Source organism: Ursus maritimus, unplaced genomic scaffold, assembly GCF_017311325.1.
Source record: "Ursus maritimus isolate PB19 unplaced genomic scaffold, ASM1731132v1 scaffold_8, whole genome shotgun sequence".
In the NCBI taxonomy this organism is placed as follows: domain Eukaryota; kingdom Metazoa; phylum Chordata; class Mammalia; order Carnivora; family Ursidae; genus Ursus; species Ursus maritimus.
In genome coordinates this window covers 44212686-44234777 of record NW_024426996.1, presented here as the reverse complement: position 1 = coordinate 44234777, position 22092 = coordinate 44212686, and the positions used below count along the sequence as shown (strand labels likewise).

The following is a 22092-nucleotide window of genomic DNA, read 5'->3' as shown; positions in this document are numbered from 1 at the left end:
ACTTAGAACGAGGGGCACCTGGATGGCTAAGTTGGGTAAGCATCTGCCTTGGGCTCAGGTTGTGATCGCAGGGTCCTGGGATCGTGTCCTTATCGGACTCCCTGCTCAGTGGGAAGTCTACTTCTCCCTTCTCCCTCTCTCTCCCCCTCTCCTCCCTGTGCATGCTCTCCCTTTCTCTTTCTCAAATAAATAAAATCTTTAAAAAATGTATTTTAAAAAATGAAGTTTAGGAAGGAAGCCAGCTTAAATAATTTGCCCAAACTACATCAGTGCCTCAAACAGCGTTTTACACCTGAGATTGCATTTATGTATTTACATGCCTGTCACTCCACCTAGACCCTGAGTGCTTGGAGAAAGGGGATCTAGGTCTTAGATGACCTCAGTATTCCTAGCCTATCCTAGGTTCTAGCACATAACCTCATTTTTCTCCAGATGAGGTCTGGGGAATTTTGTTAACAGTTCAGATTAACAGGACGTACTCATTGATTTACTAAGTAAGACTCTCCAGAGATGAACTTCAGTGGAAGGGGATAAATAAATGTGATGACATTGATAAAGCAAGGATAGAAACCAAGGCCTCTAGACCTCGTCCTCTACACACTTGGCAACATGCTTGTTACCAAGCATGGACTTTTATTGAGCATCTACGAAGTGCCAGCTACTCTGTATACAAAGATCCGAGAAGCACATTAACAGTGAAAGCAGAAACTGTTGTTAGAAAGAGTCTGAGTCAGCCTTACCTATTTATTAACCATATCAATTTTAGCAAGTTACTTTATTCTCCACGCCTGTTTCCTCCTTTTAAAAATAGAAATAATACCTGTGTCATAAGATTGATGTAAATATTAAATAAGATAATACATGTAAACTGCTTTGCAAAATGCTTGGAATATGCTCTTAGCTTTTGTGTTCTTTTAAATTAGTGAGCTCACATTCTAAGCAGGGCCGAATTTCTTGGAAAATAAGGTAAGCTTGGAAATAAGGAAAATAAGGAAGAGACCATATAAGAGTTAGATTTTGTTTTATAAACACCCCAAAACTTGGGGGTGCAGTTTTTATTGACTCACAGTTTGGTGGGTTGGCAATGGATTGAGGACAACTCATCTCTGTTCTGGATTGGGTCATTGGGCACACACTTGGGTTAATGGTCAGCTGGTAGTCATTGGCCTTACCCATATTTTGACAGGAGTAATGGTGGTAAGTGGATCATGGGGACTCATCATTTAGTAGACTGGCCTGTACTCAGACCCCTGTTAGTTAGTGGCCACAGACTTTTTAAGAGGAAGGGAGAAAGAGGGACTTCCATGAACAAGTAGTTTACAAGCCTCTACTTGTGTCATGTTTACTAGTGTTTCATTACCCAAAGAAAAGCTCATGGCCAAACCCAGATCCATTGGGTTCCACCACTTGGCGGGTGAAGGGTAGCGCATACAAGGATGGAAAGAATTCGTGGCCATTTTTGTAATCGGCACAGAATGGATTTTACTGACTGCTTATTCTGTATCAGGCTTTATGCTGGATAATTTACATGTTACTCATTAAATCCTTACAAAAATTTCCTGACATGCGTGGCATTCCCATTTCAAAGATGAGAAAACTAATTATCAGATAAATTAAGACACTTATACACATTTGCTTCAAGTCATGGAGTGGCCTTTGGGTGCTGTCTCTTGTTGCTTAAACGGTCAGATGATTGGCTCTTGAGGCAGAAGGTGTATGCTTTATTTAATGAAAATTTGGTTAAAATGGAGTTCCGAAGACTACTTTTATTTTATACCATTTACTAGTTCCAAAGACTACCATTGAACCATTGGGTCATGTATTTATTTGATATGGAAAAGAATTTTAATTTTACTATCCTTTAAGACTTTCCAGAAGCTTATGAGGAGTGTTTTAGTGGGTTTTGTTTGTTTTGCCAGATCACCTGCATATCCTGGATCTCACCGCATTTTGGACATGACTGAGTGTCTACAATGGGCCAGGTATCACTGGCAACGGCTGATGGGCAGTAGAAACAGGGACGACGATGAGAGGCCATACAACTATTCCTCTCTGCTCGCTTGCGGGGGCAAGTCCTCTCAGACTCCCAAACTGGCAGGAAAGCACCGGGTTGTTGTTCCCCACCTCCGGCCCTTCAAGGATGAGTATGAAAAGTTCTCTGGCACCTACGTGAATAACCGAATACGAACAACAAAGTACACACTTCTAAATTTTGTGCCAAGAAATTTATTTGAACAATTTCACAGGTACTTCTATTTTTTTGAAAAAAAAAAAAAATCTTAGCATATCCTTTGTTGTTCATCCTTATGTTCAGTTAACATAAGATTTTTCATTTCTGTAACATTATACGTTCCGTAAGCTAAGACTTGGGACATTTTCTTTGATGATTCTAGTAGAGTTTGTTGTGAAATGATGAGCCCTTACATTCACATAGCACTTTACAATTGGTAAGATGCTTCTCTTGACCAGAGAAGATATTGTTATTTTCCTGTTATAGATTAGGAAATAAAGTTTGTTACTGTGGTTTTCCCAGTGTCATGCTAGTGATAAGGAGCAGACCAGGGTCTGTAGCCTTGAGTTTTTTCGCTCTTGCTTCCATGGTCTTTCTGTTAGATCATGCTGCGTATAGGGAAATAGAGCTCTGAAGCAAGTAGATGTAAAATGCTATTAGGTGAAGCAACAACATAGCTCAGTTTAATATGTATTTATTGAAACTCTCCTATGAGCTTAGGCATTGAAGGAAGTGCACATCTAAATGGTGCTGCTTTCCTAATGGAGTTCGCCATTTAGCAAGGGAAACAAGATGTATGTACAGTGAAAAGACACAGTGGATGTGATGAGTGTCATTAAGTGCTACCGAGTAAGACGGAAGCCTCAGAAAAGAAATAATGGAACAGGAGAAGAGGAAATGGCGTTTGAACTTAATTATGGAGACCGAGTGAGATTTTCAAGGCAGAGGTGTCCACAAAGCACATTTCAGATGGAGGAAGGAGTATGATAAGTAAAAGCAGAAAGGCAGTAGCTTACATTGCTTGGGGTCTGGAAAGAGAGCCCTCTGCCTGGCACAGTAGAAACAAAGCAAAGGCAGAGAGAACATTTAGGGAGATGCTGGACATACCCTGGTGCGTGGTAAGACCTGAGCTTAGAAAAATATGGGAATGAAAAGAAGGATTATCTGTTACAGATATTATGGATTAGATGCAGGGAATGAAGTAAAAAGATGACATGAACATATTGAGCTGAGATGACCAGGAGGATTAGCAGAAAGAGTAAAGACAGGAATAAAAAGAAACTTGGCTAGATGATTTTCTTTTTGTAAATGTGTTGAGAGTTTGAGATGCTAATGTGAATATACAGATTCTCAGCATTCATTATTCATTCTACATATATTCATTCTCATTATTCACTGTATATAGATTGCATATACGTTTATTGAATGATGGGGTATGTTTAAAATACAGATGTGAGTTTGCTGAATTAATGGCTTTACATACTATGGGTGAGTCTGTCTTTTATGAAGTTTGCAATCTAGTGCTCTTGATGGAGTTAGAATCTGAAACTTGAACAGAGTTCAGGGTCAGTGCTGTTGGTTTGGATACAGCCCACATGGAAATACTTGAGGCCAAAAAAGTAACAAAAGGGTTAAGAAAGAAATTTTTAGAATACAAGAAGTTGGAGGTGAGGAAAGAGAAATGGGGGTAAATTAATTTTGAGACATTTAATGGTTACTAAGGAAAATATGTGATAAAAACTCAAGGGGCTATGCAGGATTGGGATTACATTTCTTTTAAGGAAATGGGCTACTTGAATTTACCTTAGGGGCCAGTGGAGGAGTATTTGAATATATAAAGTAAAGGAGTAGAAGAAGCTCCTGAAGAAATGAAACACATACAAGCTGAAATAGAAGGGTTGGTCTCAAGGGGGAAAAAAAAGCCTCCCAGACTTCTCTATTTATCTTGAGCCTTGTTTGAATCTAATATTTGGACATGGAGATTAACTTCTGAAGGCAAGAAAGTTGGGGTTTTGAAAAATTTATTTCTACGATGTGTTAACACTGAATTTCCTCTTAAGTTTTTTGAGCTTTTAAAAAGAAAATAGTGTTTTCTGTTATGCGTATGTTTTCACAACTCAAGACTGTCATACTCATGTTTACTATTATATATTTAATAAAGACTACCTCTTATTTATTACAGTAAATGCATGTCTACGGGAGTGACAGGTTGCTCAGCTAGTTCTCTATTCTGTTGCTTTGAAAATTGACTAATGGAAATGTAGGAAAGTACTTTAAGATATTTTTGTCCCTTTTGCTTTCAGCTTTTATGTGATTTGTTAATACTTCCCTCTGTGTGTTTGGGTTGCAGGGCCGCCAATTTATATTTCCTGTTTCTAGCTGTCTTGAACTGGGTGCCTTTGGTAGAAGCCTTCCAAAAGGAAATTACGATGCTGCCTCTGGTGGTGGTCCTTACAATTATTGCAATTAAAGATGGTTTGGAAGATTACCGAAAATACAAAATTGACAAACAGATCAACAATTTAGTAACTAAAGTTTACAGTAGGTAAGTAACAAGAGCTGGGCTAGGTAATACACATGCGTCATTTAGAAACCTGCAGAATGTTACTTTCTTCCCCCTTAGATGTGATCAGGACCCTTTTCGGTGATGGTGGTGGTGGTGATGCTTTCAACTAGTATTTATTAAGGACCTGCAGTGAATTTAATTCAGGTGTCCTAGCAGGACCAACATGTATAGATGGTGCTGATTTATGATGGTTTGATTTGGGATTCTTTGACTTTACAGTGTTTCAAAGGCAGTAGGCATTCAGTGGAAACCTTACTTCAAAATTTGAATTTTGACCTTTTCCTGGGCTAGCGGTATGGCAAGATATTCTCATGATGCTGGGCAGAAGCAGGGAGCTTCGTTCCTAGTCGCCCGTTGATCACAAGGGTAAACAATGAATCATTTTGTACCCATAGAACCAGTCTTTTTTTTTTTTTTTTTTTTTTTTTTTTACTTTCAGTACAGTGGCCAATAAATTACATGAGATATTCAACACTTTATTATAAAAATAAGCCTATTTTGTGTTAGATGATTTTACCCAACTGTAGGCTTACGTAAGCATTCCGAGCACGTTTAAGGTAGGGTAGGCCAAGCTATAATGTTTTGTGGGGTAGGTGTATTACATGCATTTTCCACCTACAGTATTTTCAACTTGCAATAAGATTATTGGGATGTAACCCTTTCATAAGTCAGGAAAGATCTTTATAAGCCATTGTCATTCCAGGAGTTGATAAAGCAAAAGCTCCTATAACTTATATATAAGTAAAATTGAAAGAATTAAACTTCATAAGAAGGAAAACAAGCAGATAGTTTTTAATCCTGGCTGTTACAATTTGGGATTAAGAAGAGGATGGGATATGAAAAAATGTGAATGGATATGAAAAACAAGATGGGATATGAAGAAAAAGATAAGAGCTACTAGTGGAGGAAAGGGATACTGAAAAATGGGGAAGAGTGTTCTTTTTTTGTACACAAAACTAGAGGCTTATAAAACTCTTCCCATTGCAGCAACAGAAAACATTTGTAATAGGTCTTTTCCAAAGCATATTTGCTGTCATGGCGACTTGTATCTCCGGTATTTATTAAACAGAAAGACTGTGTAGCTAGGAGTAGTCTGTAAAGGTGAGTTCTGAACTGTGCTATATATTGTAAATCTACATTTACAAATTAGAGATACGATACTAGTATCCAGAGACAACTACTTATAACGCTGCCCTATCTTCCTTTAAGTCCTGTGTGCATTGTGTGTATGTGTTCTGCAAAATTAAGATTGTACTCCATATATTTTTATTCTAATTGTTTTAGCCTAATATTGCACCACACACATTTCCCGTGTCTTATGAAAATGAAATTTTCACTTTTCATACTTTTATGAAAATGCATTACCAAGTTTGTAATATTAATTGGTGTCCCCTTTCATGAGAAATGTGTCTACTTTTTAAAAAGTCATCATTAGAACAGATGTGTGAACTTCTGAATCTAATATGTTAATTGATTTACAAACAAGTTTATGATGTCACTTTTTCTCCCCCCACATTGGGGGTAGGAAGGCTTGTGGAGTGTTCTGGGGATCCTGAGTATATTGATGTGGCCTGAGGGGGTAACCAGCTATAGGAGCAATAATGAGAAATGAAAAGAAAGGGAGTTTGAGGCCTCCTGTGGAGGGACTTCCAACATCAGGCTACTCCTTGAACGGTGTCCAGAGAAAGAGAACCAAAAAGAATGAGATTTATTATCTGGAATTGGCTTACGTGATAATGGAGGCTGAGGAGTCCCAGTATCCGCAAGCTGCGGTCTTGGGAAGGCCAGCAGTGCGGTTTGAAGGCCTGAGAGCCACAGAGCTGATGGTGTAGACTCCAGTCCATGTCTGAAAGCCTGAGAACCCAGGGATGCTGAGGTCAGAAGGTCAGTGTCCCAGCTCAAGCGTTAGGAAGGCGGAGAGTAAATTCAACTTTTCTCTGCCTTTTTGTTCTCAAGGGAGTTGGATGATACCCACGCCGGGGAGGACCGTCTGCTTTCCTCAGTTCAATTTGAAGGCTAGTTTCTCCCGGAAACCCTCACAGACACACCCAGAAGTCATGTGTAACCAGTGTCTGGGCATCCCTAGTGAAATTGACACTTAACAATGAACTATCAGGGATATTTTCCTTTAGTGGGAGAGAATCTGCAGTGTCTCTCCAATCAGGCAGGGGCCCCCAAATGTGGGGCGACGATTGGTTGGAAGCCCATGGCATGGGTGGTGAAAGAATTCACCTGAGGCAGAACAAAGGAGATAGTGGCTTGTTGAATACACCACAAGGGAGCAGCAGGGAGGACAGCAGAGGAGCCCATCTGCAACGAGGCAGTGGGTGCGGCCTGTTTTTAAAGGGGGAAGGTGAGGAGGTCTGGCGACATATGGAATTTCTCCCTTTTTTGGTAATTATAAGTAGCCCGTTGCTCAGTGAATTATGGATATTTTGGGGTGGGTTGCCTGATGGGTCTCTCTGTATTACCCAGGGGGTCACTGTGGGCCCTTTTGCCTGGGTCAGGTTTCCATCGCTCAAGCCTGTTGTCTAAAAGCAGCCTATACAGATTCCATCTTTTCTTTTTTTAAGTTTTTATTTAAATTCTGGTTAGTTAGCATACAGTGTAATATTAATTTCATTTGTACAATATAATGATTTAACCCTTCATACATCACCCAGTGCTCATCACGAGTGTATTTCTTGATTCGTAACACTGATTTCACCCATCCCCCACCCACCTCCCCTCTGGTAACCAGCACTTTGTTCTCTGTAGTTAAGAGTCTGTTTCTTGGTTTGCGAGTGTGTCTGTCTCTCTCTCTCTCCCCCCCACCCCCATACCCACCCTTTGCTCATTTCCATCTTTTGAGCAGAGAAGGAATGTGGTGAAAGCTGTACTTTAGGAATATTGGTCTCTTCGAGTCCTGGGAATAGGCTTCACAAATAGGGTAGATCTGCCTCTGCTAGTCAGTCCAGGGCATTACTGGGAGTAGATGCAAGGTACAGGACGGGGTTCATCGAAGAGATACCGTGAAGAAGAACCCAAGTAAATTTGGTGAACTTTTGTGATTTTTGAGCTTCAGAGGATAAAAGTACTACCACTGATAGTAAAAGGGAGCATTAAATTTACCTCAGGAAGTGAGAGCTTCCATACCTGGAAATGAGAGCAAGACAGGCATCCAGTGGAAATGCCCCATGGGCAAATAGGAACATGTTACAGGAGTTCTGGTTGGACAGAAAGGCTGTAGTAAGAAATTTTGAAATGATCAGTCTGTTTAGAGGTCATTTTGAAGTGAGGGGTTTGACTTAAATCCCCAAGGGAGAAAATGTGAAGAGCTAGAAGACTGAGCTTTGAGCCCAGAAGTAGGCAAGCACCTCCTTCAGCCTCTGAGCTGACTAGAGAGTTTCCCTTAGACAGATGCTGCCGCTCTTTCTTCTGACATCTCAGAGTATTTTGTACATTTCTTGGATTGACTTTAATGTTCTCGTGTAAACTCTAAATTCTTAAGTTTGTAATTCTAAATTGGTCAGACTCGAGATTCTATTCTATTCTAGTTACCAAGTCTGAACAAAAGACTTTTAGGTTCCAATGTCTAAATTTCTAGTAAAAAGAATATTTTGAATGAATTCAAGGCTCTTTTGACTGACCAAGAGTTCAACTAGATGATGTAATTTTTCTTTTGTTTACTTTAGGGAGAAAAATAACTCAAAGGCTTGTCCTGATAGAATTTTCTTCCATTTTATGTGAGCCACAGAGGAAATGGTTAGGGCAAGCTGATCTCATAAAGCAATACTTAAGCTGAAACCTGAAGGATTCTGAATTCTGTTCATTAGAATTCTTCAATGACTTTCTCAACATTCGTTTTAAAGATCTAGAAACAAAACAAAACAACTTTTTTTCTCCTTTGTAAGATGGTATGACTTGTAAATATTAAAATTGCATAGTGGGAGACCTGGTACAATTGTTTTCGCAGGTGTCCTTTTGGACATAGTCTAGATCTATTTTAGGTGATTTGCATATAAACTTAAAGATAAGATGCAATATTCTATTCAATTGTTTAAGGTCTATCCCAAGATACCACTTTATGATTGCTTTTCATAATAGAATCTGGTAACTCTTTGTCCTTTTATCTATTATTCTATGTAATTTGCTTTTGTTTGGTATTGCAGAAGAAATAATACCATTCTCCCCCCAAATTGTTCTTGGAACAAATTATAAGGATATAAAGAAATAAAGGTAGGTTATAAGACCATGCCTTGTTGATGTAAATATGCTAACTTAAATTCCTGTGAAATACAAAGATATCACTTCAGAGAACAAATTATTCCTCAACAAAATTAAGGTGAAAGTACGAAACCATTAAATTATACAAGCTTTTGGAAGAAGCAGATTAACATTTCTGTGCAGATAATTTGATTCTTATTTGTAATATGTGGTCTTTCACATGGTGCTTGTCTTTGGGCAAGTATCTTGGGAAATAACAAACACTAATGCAGAAATTAAACATTTAAACTTTATTATACCTCAATTAAGTTGGAATGAGCTATTATGGAAAACCTAACTTTCTCAAGATTGCCTTTCAGTAGCAGCCGTTTATAAGATTTTAAGTTTTGTTTCAAGGATAATAGAAGTGTGTTGAAAACAAAACTATTAATCACTTAACACATTTGAGTGCCTTACTCTGTTGTAGGCACCGAGAGATTGAGATTTAAAGGAAAAATAAAAAATAGATACAATGCCTTTCCTCCAGGACTCTACATTATTTTCTGATCTTTAAAAGTCACTGTGTTGATTTTAGGAGTTTCAAAATACTGGCTAATGTTAGCATATTAGGATTATCTCATAAATTCGTGAATCTCATAAATTCATAGAAGTTCATGCTTCTTAAAATGAGACCAAATATCAGTGGCCTTCTAAGGTAATCAACCTTTTGCATGATATTTTTGAAAGTGATGGTTCTTGAAATTCTCTTCCAATATGCAACTACAACATTTTTTATTTGGTGGTCATCAGTAAGTGACTATAGCTGGAGTAAAGTCTGCTTGTTGAGAGAGGGGCTCTGGAGCTACCGGCCTTGTTTCAAATCCCAGGACCACTTAGAGCTGTGTGACCTTGAGCAAGGTACTTAACTTGCCAAAACCAGTTTTTCTGATTTGTAAAGGCAGAGGGGCAGGTATCATAGTTCATTTATAGGACCAACCACATAACATTGATACAAAAATTAAATCAGCTGGTGAATATAGAGCATCTGATAAATCTTTGCTGTTGTATGCAATGATTATTCATTATTTGCTTATTATAAATTTTTTTAGCATTTTATGGGAAAATGCTAAAAAAAACAAAGAGAAAAATTTGTTCATAATTCTACAAAGTCTTTCTCTCTTTAAATTTGTTAAAGCAAGAAGTAGAAGTTTACATTCTCCACCCTTCCTTCTTACCTCTTCCCTTCTCCCACCTCCCACTCCAGTGGGATCACTGTTAATAGTCCTTCCCAGTGCTTCCCAAGGCTTATGGAGCAGAGCTGTGTGATCTTGAACTCTTAAAGAAGTGAAATGGGTCTAGAAGTTTGCCTGAAGTTGGGACTGTAAGAGCAGTGTTCTGTCCAATGAGAGTAGTTCAGAAGCACAAACAACCTAGTAGATGCAAGAAATTCTAGCTGAACATTCAAGCTATGGGTGAAGAAGGTCCTCTTACTGGTTTTAATTCTTTATTGGGTAACGGAATATAGTGTCATTCTGAGTCTACCACAGTGAGAAATCTTCAGAGCTAAATGTGGCAGTGAGCATTGTCACTGGCTTGCAGTTGCTTTCACACACGTGCTCTGTCTTGCCCTATGTCTTTGTACCTGCTGAATACCTGTACCTGACTGATACTGTCCCACCTTTCTTCACCTGAGTCACTCTTGGTCATCCTTCGAGACTCACCTCCTCCAGGGCTAAACACCCCAGCTATTGGCTCCCATAGTAACCTGGGCATGCATACCTCTCTCTTATGAAAGTACTATTTGTGTCTGTTTTTCAGATGTCAACCATCACTTGTATAGGGTAGTGACCGTATATTAGCCATTTGTGTGTTCTTAGCACCTAACATGCTAACTGGCATAAATTAAGGCCCATACATGTTTAATGACCTGAACTAGCTAGCTGTTGGGCAAATTAGGTATGTTTTTGAAATCCTGGTGTATACTCTAAATAGGGAAAAATGAAGTTAATTCAATTATGAAATGGCCTTCATTTAAATCTTGTTCCAATGTAGAATAAATAAACTTGTCCTTTAGAAGAATCCTACTTCTTACGTTTGAAAGAAAAATAAAATTCCTAACCCTAAGAGTCAAGTCTGTCTTTTCCTCCTACCTTTATAAATTCTTAGCACATTTTCCTTGTAGCTTTCCTCGTAGAAAAAGTAGAGGCCATGAAGCATGAATTATGTACCCCAGATTTCTTTGTGCATCATTCACATTTTCACCAACTTTCTTCTGACCTCAGATGAAGAGGCAACTCCCTTTATTGTAATAGGAATCCTTTCCTCTGTGTTCTTAATCCCATTTCTTGTTGCTTCTTCATAGCCTCTGCCAACATCCCCATTCGGTGCTCTGTCTTCTACTTTACCTTTCCCATGGACTCCTCCTGTTCATGTCCACTTAATCTCATCCTTGATCCTTTGACTTACCTTTCATTGCAGTGGCTACTTTTACCCCTTATTTCCTTTCATAGCTGAACATCATGAAATATTCTACTTCTTCAACTTCTGTTCACTCTCTGGTTCATGGAGGTCTCACTTCCTTCTTCACACTCCCCACAACAATTTCACTGTATCAGCATTTTCCATAGTCAGACATCCTAATCACTGAATACTGTAGGCGTGGCCCTTTTGCAGCTCCTTTTACTGTGATTACTCCCTTTTTGAAGTTTCCTTCTCCCTAAATTTCTCTGATATTACTTTCCCGTGGTTCTCCTTCCACTTCTTTATTATCCTGAAGTCTCTTTCTCTGAGGAATCTCATGTCCTTATCTGGTATCACCTGCCCTCTATGTATCTAGGACTTCCACATTTACATCTGTACCCATGAGCATAAGATCAGAACCTTCAAATTGCTGCACATCCTTGGTTTCACATCCCACTTCAGATAAAAACTTTCCAATCTGAGTTTATTATCTGCCCTCTCATGCAACCAGTTGCTTTGAAAATTTGAGACGTGGTGAAAGGCACCATTCGTTATCCCATCATAGAAGTTAGAAACTGTAGAGTCATGCTTGATAACTCCTTTACATGTAGTTCAGTCATAAAATGTGATATAGTAAGTCATAAAACATGTAGCAAGTCAAAAAACCCAAATATGTCTTGAATTAATCTTCTGTTTATCCCTGCTGTTACTGGCCTTAATTCTGACCATCTTCATCCTTCTCCTGAATTATTTCAATAACTTTACGTTGGTTTTTTGGTCATTCCTACACCAAACTATCCGGATTCCCAAAGTCCATCCATTACTCTGTCGCAGGAGTTAGTAAATACAAGTAGTATCACATCCTTCTTCTTCTGGTGAACCTTGTGACTCCCCATTTTCTATGCAATAAAATCACAACTCCTGGACTTTTAGGACTAAACCTTTGAAATATGACCCATTACCTATGTTTTTTGATGTTCTCTCTTACTTTCCTCCATGAAGAGTAAACTGGTGTGCACAAACACTAGGAAAAAGAATGGTAAGGACAAAATAAACCATTGATTTGCCTTTTTCCATGAACTAACCAACTCTTTAGGTAATCAAGGATTTCCTTTAGTTGGATTCAACCTGGTGCATTAGAGATTTTAGGAAAAAAGTCCTGAAAATGTACTTTTTAGGTAGCCCTTTAAGCTAAGTATTTCTTGAAATAACTGATGTAATGCTGTAGAGCAGAAAGTATACAAGTATTGGCCTAAGATGGCATTTCTATTTAATCTGATGCATAATTTAGAATATAGCTATCTCCCAGGCTTATTTGACAGTGAGTTTGAATATTCAGCTCTATAAAAGTAATTGAAAATAAATCTTTCCTTTTGAATAAGTGCATTTTTGTGACAAATACCAGTTCTTTATGGATATTTGGTAGGCAATAGGGGAATGAGACAGACCTTCCTAATATTGGTTGGTAGCATCATATATGAAATGCTGTTTAACTAGTTGATATGATGTTTTGTGATACAGATTTCCTCATTCTACTCTAAGGAAAATGCTTTCTGAGGCATAATTCAGGCAGGTTAGCATGAAAAGGCATGAGAAGTATGGCAAAAACTTTAACATAAAGCAGGGTATTTAAGGCAAGACAACCTCAAATGATGTATCCTTCCTTTAAAATGAATATATATGTGGGAAAACTACACTTCTGAAAAGGGTTAACATTTTCATCCTTCTTTCTAGTGATCAGCTGCGGCAGACTCAGGACTGTTTTATCAGTGTTTCTATTAAATGATAACTAGAGGTGTTAGTAAGTGGTATAATGATTTTTAAAATGTCGAATATTTTATTAGTTTTATTTCATTTTATTTTTATTTTACTTCTTTGGTGTTTTCTTTAATTCATCCTATCTGACAGACGGGAAGCTCTGTGAGAGTAGATGTGTCTTGTGCGTTACTGGATCCTTGATACCTGGCCACAGAGCAGCACACAGGAGTTGCATTAAGGACTTCCCTTTTAACATTTAATGGATTAATATTCACTCTAATGCTTTAAACATGCTCTAAATTATACACAAAACTGAAAAAATGAGATTATGTATGTTTCTGTCTTAATATTCTCTTTACACTTTCCCCCCCCAATGTTAGGAAAGAGAAAAAATATGTTGACCAATGCTGGAAAGATGTTGCCGTTGGGGACTTTATTCGCCTTTCCTGTAATGAGGTTATTCCTGCAGACATGGTCCTACTCTTTTCTACCGATCCAGATGGAATCTGTCACATTGAGACTTCTGGTCTTGATGGAGAGAGCAATTTAAAACAGAGGCAGGTGGTTCGGGGATATGCAGAGCAGGTAAATAATGTGTTCTCAGTTGGTGACTTATTAACATTTTCTTTTTAGAAGATTTTCACAGGTACGTATAACGAGATTTTTAAATTCATTTTTGCTATTACAAAATAGAATCCCAGAGGACTTAATCCATTTCCAGCTATCTGTGGAAGTGTTTTATAGATAATAGGATATAATGACTTTGAAGGTCACACATTTTAGTCTGGCAATCCTATATTTTTTGGAACTGAATTAAAGGAAGTGGAATTATTTTGCAATTTGGAGAGGTATTTTGCAATGGAAATAATCACCTTCTGTTCCTAAAATCTATAATTGCATCTATACCTGGACCTTTTGAGATTCGTGTACCTTCTCGTGCCACAGAGCTTCTAGACCTTTCTAGACCCTGCTGTGGTGAGGGAAACAAGAACTTTTAAAGTTATATTAACGTGAGTTTGAATGAATTCCTGCTCTGCTGTTTAATTACTGTGTGACCTTGGGCAAGTCACTTATTTTATGTATCAGTTTATCTTAAAATAGAAATGATGATGCCTGCCTCATAGCTTTGCTATGAGAGGCAAATGAAGTAATATACATAAAAATGTCTTGGATAATGCTTACATATCAGTTTCCTTTCCCTTTCTCTGGAAGCACTTGAGATGAAGTGTTTTAAAATTTAATGGTCTTCTTAAAACTGAACCATTAAGTCAGGTTTCCTTCATCTTATAAACTAAAAAGTGTTTTAGCCACATAAATGCCCTGATCTTTAGTAAATTTCATCAGCTGATGTAACAGTGGGCCATCTTTCTGTCTCTGGATTTAGTCTAGATGCTGTGATTGATATGCTTCTCAGCTTGTCACTGTCACTTTTGTGAGCATTTATATAACTAAGACACTGGTCAGAATCTTACACAACTTGAGATTCTGTTGTATACCACTAAGTACCTGCTTTGAGCGTGACACCAGTTGATTAATCTTCACACTTTGGGTTCGGTTAAGGGTCAGTGCTCTGGAATCCCATGACCTAGTTTTGTTTCTAAACAATGCCTTGTGTGGAAACCTATAGCAAATTATTGATCTTTGTGTGTCTCTGTCTTTATCTGCTAATTAGACCTAATTATAACACCTACCTCATAGGGTATGACAGAAGAAATTAATATATTTAAAGTACATAATAGAGATTCTGGTACATCAGAAGAACTCAAAAAATTAATTAGCAAATCAAATCATATGATTATCTAACTCAGGTTTTCCATACGTTTGCTGTGATATGTTAATATTACGAGATACATCAATAGTATTTCTTTCATTAGGCAAACATTCATATAAAAACAAGGAAATGAGATAAAGTTCACATGGCTTATTCTTAGTGAATCCGTGCCTATGTTCTATAAAAACACTTTGCTTATTTGCTCATTGGTTTCATCAAGCATTCTAAAATTATCATTTAATCCAGTAGAGAATTTTGTAAGATGCCGATGTCCAGCTTATTTTTAAATTTTTAAATAAATTTGCCGGGATTAAATGTATACGTGCTTAGAATGTTCACATATATGCTTAATGCAAATGAAGTGATATACGTAAAAATGTCATCTTTTTGACATTAAATTCTTCTTGTGTTGTGATTTAAAATACATATAGTTATTTATTTTTTTATAATTGTTAGGACTCCGAAGTTGACCCAGAGAAATTCTCCAGTAAGATAGAATGTGAAAGTCCAAACAATGACCTCAACAGATTCCGAGGCTATCTGTGAGTAATACATGACTTACCTTCATTGGTGGGAGTGGAACTGTGTATTGCAATTGTATTTAAACTCAATAAAATTTTTGTGTCTGTATATCCAAGTTAAATTACCAAAGGCCATGTGTTTAACCATCTATTAATTTAGCCTTATTTTAATCATTTAGTTAAATATTTACTTATGTATGATTTAAAAACAACAAAACGTTGTTCTTAAAGTAATTCTAAAGTCTCTGTCAGTGGTGTAAGAATGTTTTCCAAGAGCTCCATAGTAAGCCCAAGACACCTAGTTTGGGAACCTAGGTGACAGGAAGTGTCCTCCTGTAGAATTAGAGTAGCAGGTGGATATTTCTGGTTGGCAAAAGTTAGCCAAGGATTTGGAACATGTGTAAGAAAACCTATGGGAAGCCACAACAGTGTTTATTCTGGAGACTTCTCGTGACATGTATGTCCCTTTTGTAAGGGCAGCTAGAATTTGAGGTCTTACCTAATTTCAGCCCTAGCTTTGGCCACTTATGTGCTTTACGCCCTGAACCAAGTTATTTACTCTTTTCTATCTTCAGTTTCCGGATTCTTTTTTTTTTTTTTTTTTTTTAAGATTTTATTTATTTTGACAGAGAGACAGCCAGCAAGAGAGGGAACACAAGCAGAGGTAGTGGGAGAGGAAGAAGCAGGCTCCCAGCAGAGCAGGGAGCCCGATGCGGGGCTCGATCCCAGGACTCTGGGATCACACCCTGAGCCGAAGGCAGACACTTAATGACTGAGCTACCCAGGCACCCCTTCAGTTTCTGGATTCTTAAGAGGAGACAATTAGACCTACTTCATTCTGGTGATCTTAAGAGAAAATGGGAGGCAAAATTTCCAACTCCAGGGTTATCCTGATACCAAAGCATACAAAAACATTTGAGGAAAGATCAGTATTCTGCGTGGACATAGATGTAAAAATTCTTGGATAGCAAATCAAATCTAAGAACATGTAAAAAGGCTAATACATCATGACCCAGTGGGACCTATCCCAAAAATGTAGGGTTGGTTTAATATTAGAAAATCACATGATATAATTCACCAAATTAACAAGCATAATTAGGAAACTGAAAAAGAAAAACCAAGTGATCATTTCATTGGTGTAGACAAAGCATTTGACAAAATCTAACTTCTATTCTTGCAGACTGGGAATAGGAATTCTCGCAGCCTGATAAAGGGCATCTTTGAAGAACCTACAGTTAGAATCATTCATAATGGTGTAAGACTAAGGGCTTTTAAATGTTTTTACCGTAAGCAGGAACAAGACATGTACCACTTTTACTCAAGATCGTGCTGCAGGTTCTAGCTGGTGCAGTCAGGGAAGACAAGGAAATAAAAGCCATCAGATAAGAAAGAAGTAAAACCGTCTTTTATTCTTAGATGGTTTGATGTTCTTTGTGGAAAAATCTGATAAAATTTATAAGAATTTAGTAAATGAGTTTAACAGCGCTGTAGGAAACATCAATATACAAAAATCAGTTGTATTTCTGTATGCTAGCAATAAGCAACCAGATATTGCATTTTTCTTAACATTATTTATAATAGCGTCAAAAAATGAAATACCTGAGGATAATTCTGACAAAAGATATGAAACACCTGCACACTCAAAACCGTGGAACACTGCTGGGAGATATTAAAGACCTAAATAGTGGGAGAGATGTATGTTGTTCACGGGTTGAAAGACTCAATATTGTTAGGATGTCAGTTTTTCTCCAAATTGATCTGTGGATTCAGTGTAATCCCAATCAAAATCCCAACATGGTTTGGGGGGTTTTTTGGTCTTTTTTTTTAAAGGAAATTGACAAGGATTAGTTGACCATAGAGTTGAGGGGTCCATTTATGGAATGTCTATTCTGTTCCATTGGTCTATGTATCTGTTTTTATGCCAATACTATGCTGTCTTGGGGATCACAGCTTTGTAATATAGCTTGAAGTCAGGCAACATGATGCCCCCAGCTTTGTTTTTCTTTTTCATCATTCCCTTGGTGATTCAGGGTCTTTTCTGGTTCCATACAAATTTTAAGATTGTTTGTTCCAGCTCTTTGAAAAATGCCAGTGGTATCTTAATAGGGATGGCATTGAAAGTGTAAAGTGCTCTGGGCAGGATAATCAGGAAAAAATATCCAGTGGAAAAAAGACAGTCTCTTCAATAAGTGGTGCTGGGAAAATTGGACAGCTACATAGAGAAGAATGAACCTGCACCATTCCCTTACACCATACACAAAGATAAACTCAAAATGGATGAAAGACCTCAACGTGAGACAGGAATCCATTAAAATGCTAGAGGAGAACGTAGGCAGTAACCTCTTCGACATTGGTCACAGTAACTTCTTTCAAGACACGTCCCCAAAGGCAAGGGAAACAAAAGCAAAAATGAACTTTTGGGACTTCGTCAAGATAAAAAGCTTCTGCACAGCAAAGGAAACAGTCAACAAAACTAAGAGGCAACCTACGGAATGGGAGAAGATATTTGCAAATGACGTTACAGATAAAGGGCTGATTTCCAAGATTTATAAAGAACTTCTCAAACTCAACACTCAAAAAACAAATAACCCAGTCAAAAAACGGGCAGAAGATATGAACAGACACTTCTCCAAAGAAGACATGCAAATGGCAAACAGATGCATGAAAAAATGCTCGACATCATTAGCCATCAGGGAAATACAAATCAAAACCACATTGAGATACCACCTTACACCAATCAGAATGGCAAAAATTAACAAAACAGGAAACAAATGTTGGTGAGGATGTGGAGAAAGGGGAACCCTCTTACACTGTTGGTGGGAATGCAAGCTGGTAAAGCCATTCTGGAAAACAGTATGGAGGTTCCTCAAGATGTTAAAAATAGAGCTACCCTATGATCCAGCCATTGCACTACTAGGTATTTACCCCAAAGATACAGATGTAGTGAAAAGAAGGGGCACATGCACCCCAATGTTTATAGCAGCAATGTCCACAATAGCCAAACTGTGGAAGGAGCCGAGATGCCCTTCAACAGATGAATAGATAAAGAAGATGTGGTCCATATATACAAAGGAATATTATTCAGCCATCAGAAAGGATGAATACCCACCATTTGCATCAACATGGATGGAACTGGAGGGGATTATGCTAAGTGAAGTAAGTCAAACAGAGAAAGACAATTATCATATGGTTTCACTCATATGTGCAACATAAGCAATAGCACGGAGGACCATAGGGGAAGGGAGGGAAATCTGAAGGGGGAGAAATCAGAGAGGGAGATGAATCATGAGGACTATGGACCCTGGGAAACAAACTCTGAGGCTTTTGGAGGAGGGGGATTGGGGGAGGGGTTAAACAGGGTGATGGGTATTAAGGAGGGCACATGTGGTGATGAGCACTGGGTGTTGTATGTAACTAATGTAATCACTGAACACTACATCAAAAACTAATGGTGTACTATACAGTGGCTAACTGAATATAATAAAAAAAAGAAATCGACAAGTTTATTCTAAAAATTTATATGGGGATGCAAAGGACCTATCTTAAAAAAACTGAAAAAGAACAGAGTGGGAGGGCTAACACCACGTGATTTCAAGACTTCTTATAAAGGTACAATAATCAAGTTAGTGTCATTTTGGCATAAAGATAGACCAGTAAATCAGAAGATATTGAAAGACTATAGAGTCCAGAAATTGATCCACACATTTATGGACAACTGGTTTTTGTTATCTGTAAATGTGCCTTTGAAAAAGGTACACAGCAATTTAGTAAAGGAAGATTACTCTTTTCAACAAATGAAGCTATAACAATTGGATGTCCATATTCTAAAAAATAAACTTCAAGCCATATGCTCACTGTGTAAAAAACTTAACTAAAAATGGAGCCTATGGTTAAATGTAAACCTAAGATTAGAAGCTCCTTAAACATAGAGGAAACATAAGGGAAATCTTTGATACCTTAGGTTAGGCCAAGATTTCTTGGATCCAAGACCCAAAGTACAATCCATAAAAGGACAAAAAATACAAAAAAGAACTTCATCAAAATTGAAACTGTTTTCTCTTCAGTGACGCTGCTAAGTGAATGAAAAGATAAGTCACAGGCTGGAAGAAAATATTCGCAAGGAGTGTATTGGATGTAGGACTTGTGTTCAGAATACGTTAAGACATCTCAAAACTGAGTAGTAAGAAAACACAAATCACTCTTGAAAGACATTGAAGAAGACACAAAAAGATGGAAAAATATTCCATGCTCATGGATTGGAAGAATTAATATAGTTAAAACATCTATGCTACCCAGAGCAATCTACACTTTCAGTGCCATCCTGATCAAAATACCAATGACATTTTTCAAAGAACTGGAACAAGCAGCCCTTAAATCTGTGTGGAACCAGAAAAGGCCCTGAATCGCCAAGGAATTGTTGAAAAGGAAAAACAAAGCTGGGGGCATCACATTGCTGGATTTCAAGCTGTACTACAAAGCTGTGATCACAAAGACAGCATGGTAATGGCACAAAAACAGACACACAGACCAATGGAACAGAATAGACAACCCAGAAATGGACCCTCGGCTCTTTGGGCAACTAATCTTTGACAAAGCAGGAAAAAACATCCGGTGGAAAAAAAGACAGTCTCTTCAATAAATGGTGCTGGGAAAATTGGACAGCTACTTGCAAAAGAATGAAACTTGACCACTCTCTCACACCATACACAAAGATAAACTCCAAATGGATGAAAGACCTCGATGTGAGACAGGAATCCATCAAAATCCTACTTCCTAGAAGGAGAACATAGGCAGGAACACTTTGACATGGCCACAGCAACTTTTTCATGAACACATCTCCAAACGGCAAGAAAGCGAAGAAAAATGAACTTTGTGGGACTTCATCAAGATAAAAACCTTCTGCACTAAAAAGGGAAACAGTCAAAAAACTAGAGCCCACGGAATGGGAGAAGATATTTGCAAATAGCTTACAGATAAAAGCTGGTATCCAAGATTAAAAGAACTTCTCAAACTCATACACTAAAAAATAATCAAATCAAAAAAGGGCAGAAGATATGAACAGACACTTCCAATGAAGACATCAAATAGTAACAGAACATGAAAAAATGCTCAATCATTAGCCATCAGGGAACTACAAATCAAAACCACATTGAGATACCACCTTACGCCATAGAATGGCAAAATTACAAGCAGGAACAACAAATGTTGGGAGGATGTGGAGAAAGGGATCCGCTCACATTGTGGTGGGAATGCAAAGCTGGTAAGCCACTTCTGGAAAACAGTTGGAGTGTCCTAAAATGTTAAAAATAAGCTACCCTGAGTATCCAGCCATTGCACTACTGGTATTTACGCCAAAGATACAGAGTTAGTGAAAGAAGGGCATGCACCATTTAAGCAGCATGTCTCACAATAATCAAATGAAGGAGCCGAGATGCCCTTCACAGATGACTGATTAGAGATGTGGTCCATATATACAATGGAATATTACTCAGCCATCAGAAAGAAGATTTCCACATTTGCATCAACATGGAGGCACTGAGGGAGATATGCTAAGTGAAATAAGTCACAGAGGAAGACAATTATATGGTTTCACCATTATGGAACATAAAAGTAGGAGACGGTAGGGAAGAAGGAGAGAAGAAAGGGGAGAAACAGAAGGGGAGAGAACATGAGGACTATGGACCTGGAAACAAACTGAGGCTTCAGAGGAGGAGGGTGGGGGAGGGATGAACGGGTGATGGGTAGTAAGGAGGGCACAATATGTGCATGGTGCGCTGGGTGTTTATGTACATAATGTAATCACTAGAACTTACATCAAAATCTAGGGTGTACTGTATGTGACTAACTAATATAATAAAAAATAGAATTAAAAAAAAGAAGAAAACAATACAGTTTTTAATGGTAAAAAAAGTTCCTGAACAGACACTTCACCAAAAAAGGTAGGTAGATGACAAATCCTGTATGTGAAAAGATACACATAATCATACCAAAGCTAGCAACTGGTAATTTTTGATTAAAAGGCCAAATATAAAGTGCTGGTGAAATATTAGAGCCGGATGCCAACTCACCCATGACCCAGTGATATATAAAGTATTTTATAAGAACAATTTGGAAAATTTCTTTACAAAGTTAAACATTATGCCCACTGTACTGATCACATTCCACTCCTAGGTAGTTACCTAAGAGAAAATAAAACACTTCTTCATACAAAACTGACACCAAATATTCACTTGGCCTATTTGTGAAATTTGTGATGGGAAACAACCCAAATAAGCCATCAGCAGGTGAATGGATAACAAGTATAAGATATCCATACTGTGTGTACTACTCAGCAAAAGGAATTTCACGGTGATACATGCAACAATGCTGGATGCATCTCATGAAACTCATGCACTGAGTGAAAAGAAGTCTAGAGTGTGGAAAAAAATATATATACTGTATGATTTGATTTATATACCTTCTAAATAAAAGCTAATTTATAGTGTTGGAAAACAGATTAAGTCAATTGCTTAATTCCAAAAGTTCCAAAACCAAACTGGGTCCTGGTCCTGGTCTGTCTACCTTGTCCCATGACTTCATCCACATTGGACATGATTTTTTTCTTACTGGACTACATTAGGAACATATTTGCTGTTGTGGGGTGCACTCTTCAGAGCTTTGCCCCAGAGTCACTTCACCTAGTCTAAACTCACACTAACCTTTGAAACTCTCCCTAATTATCCTTGCCTCTGGATTCCCCTTGTGCCATGTTTGCCGCTTTGGTTTCTTTATTCATGGTGGAGTTCCTCTGATGTCTGTTCTCGTCTTCAAGTGTGGTGCC

The 22092-nt window shown here is 37.9% G+C and overlaps 1 protein-coding gene across 2 annotated transcripts in view; it reads left to right on the top strand.

Moving 5' to 3' along the window:
• The window catches only part of ATP10D (ATPase phospholipid transporting 10D (putative)), a 107115-nt gene that overhangs the window by 25513 nt on the left and 59510 nt on the right, over positions 1 to 22092 (top strand). For both annotated transcript variants that reach the window (XM_008701451.2, XM_008701450.2), the window contains 4 exons: positions 1920 to 2246; positions 4362 to 4556; positions 13361 to 13565; positions 15208 to 15293. In XM_008701451.2, the coding sequence (XP_008699673.1) occupies positions 1957 to 2246; positions 4362 to 4556; positions 13361 to 13565; positions 15208 to 15293 (776 nt within the window). In that variant the 5' untranslated portion in view covers positions 1920 to 1956. The remainder of the gene's footprint in view (positions 1 to 1919; positions 2247 to 4361; positions 4557 to 13360; positions 13566 to 15207; positions 15294 to 22092) is intronic.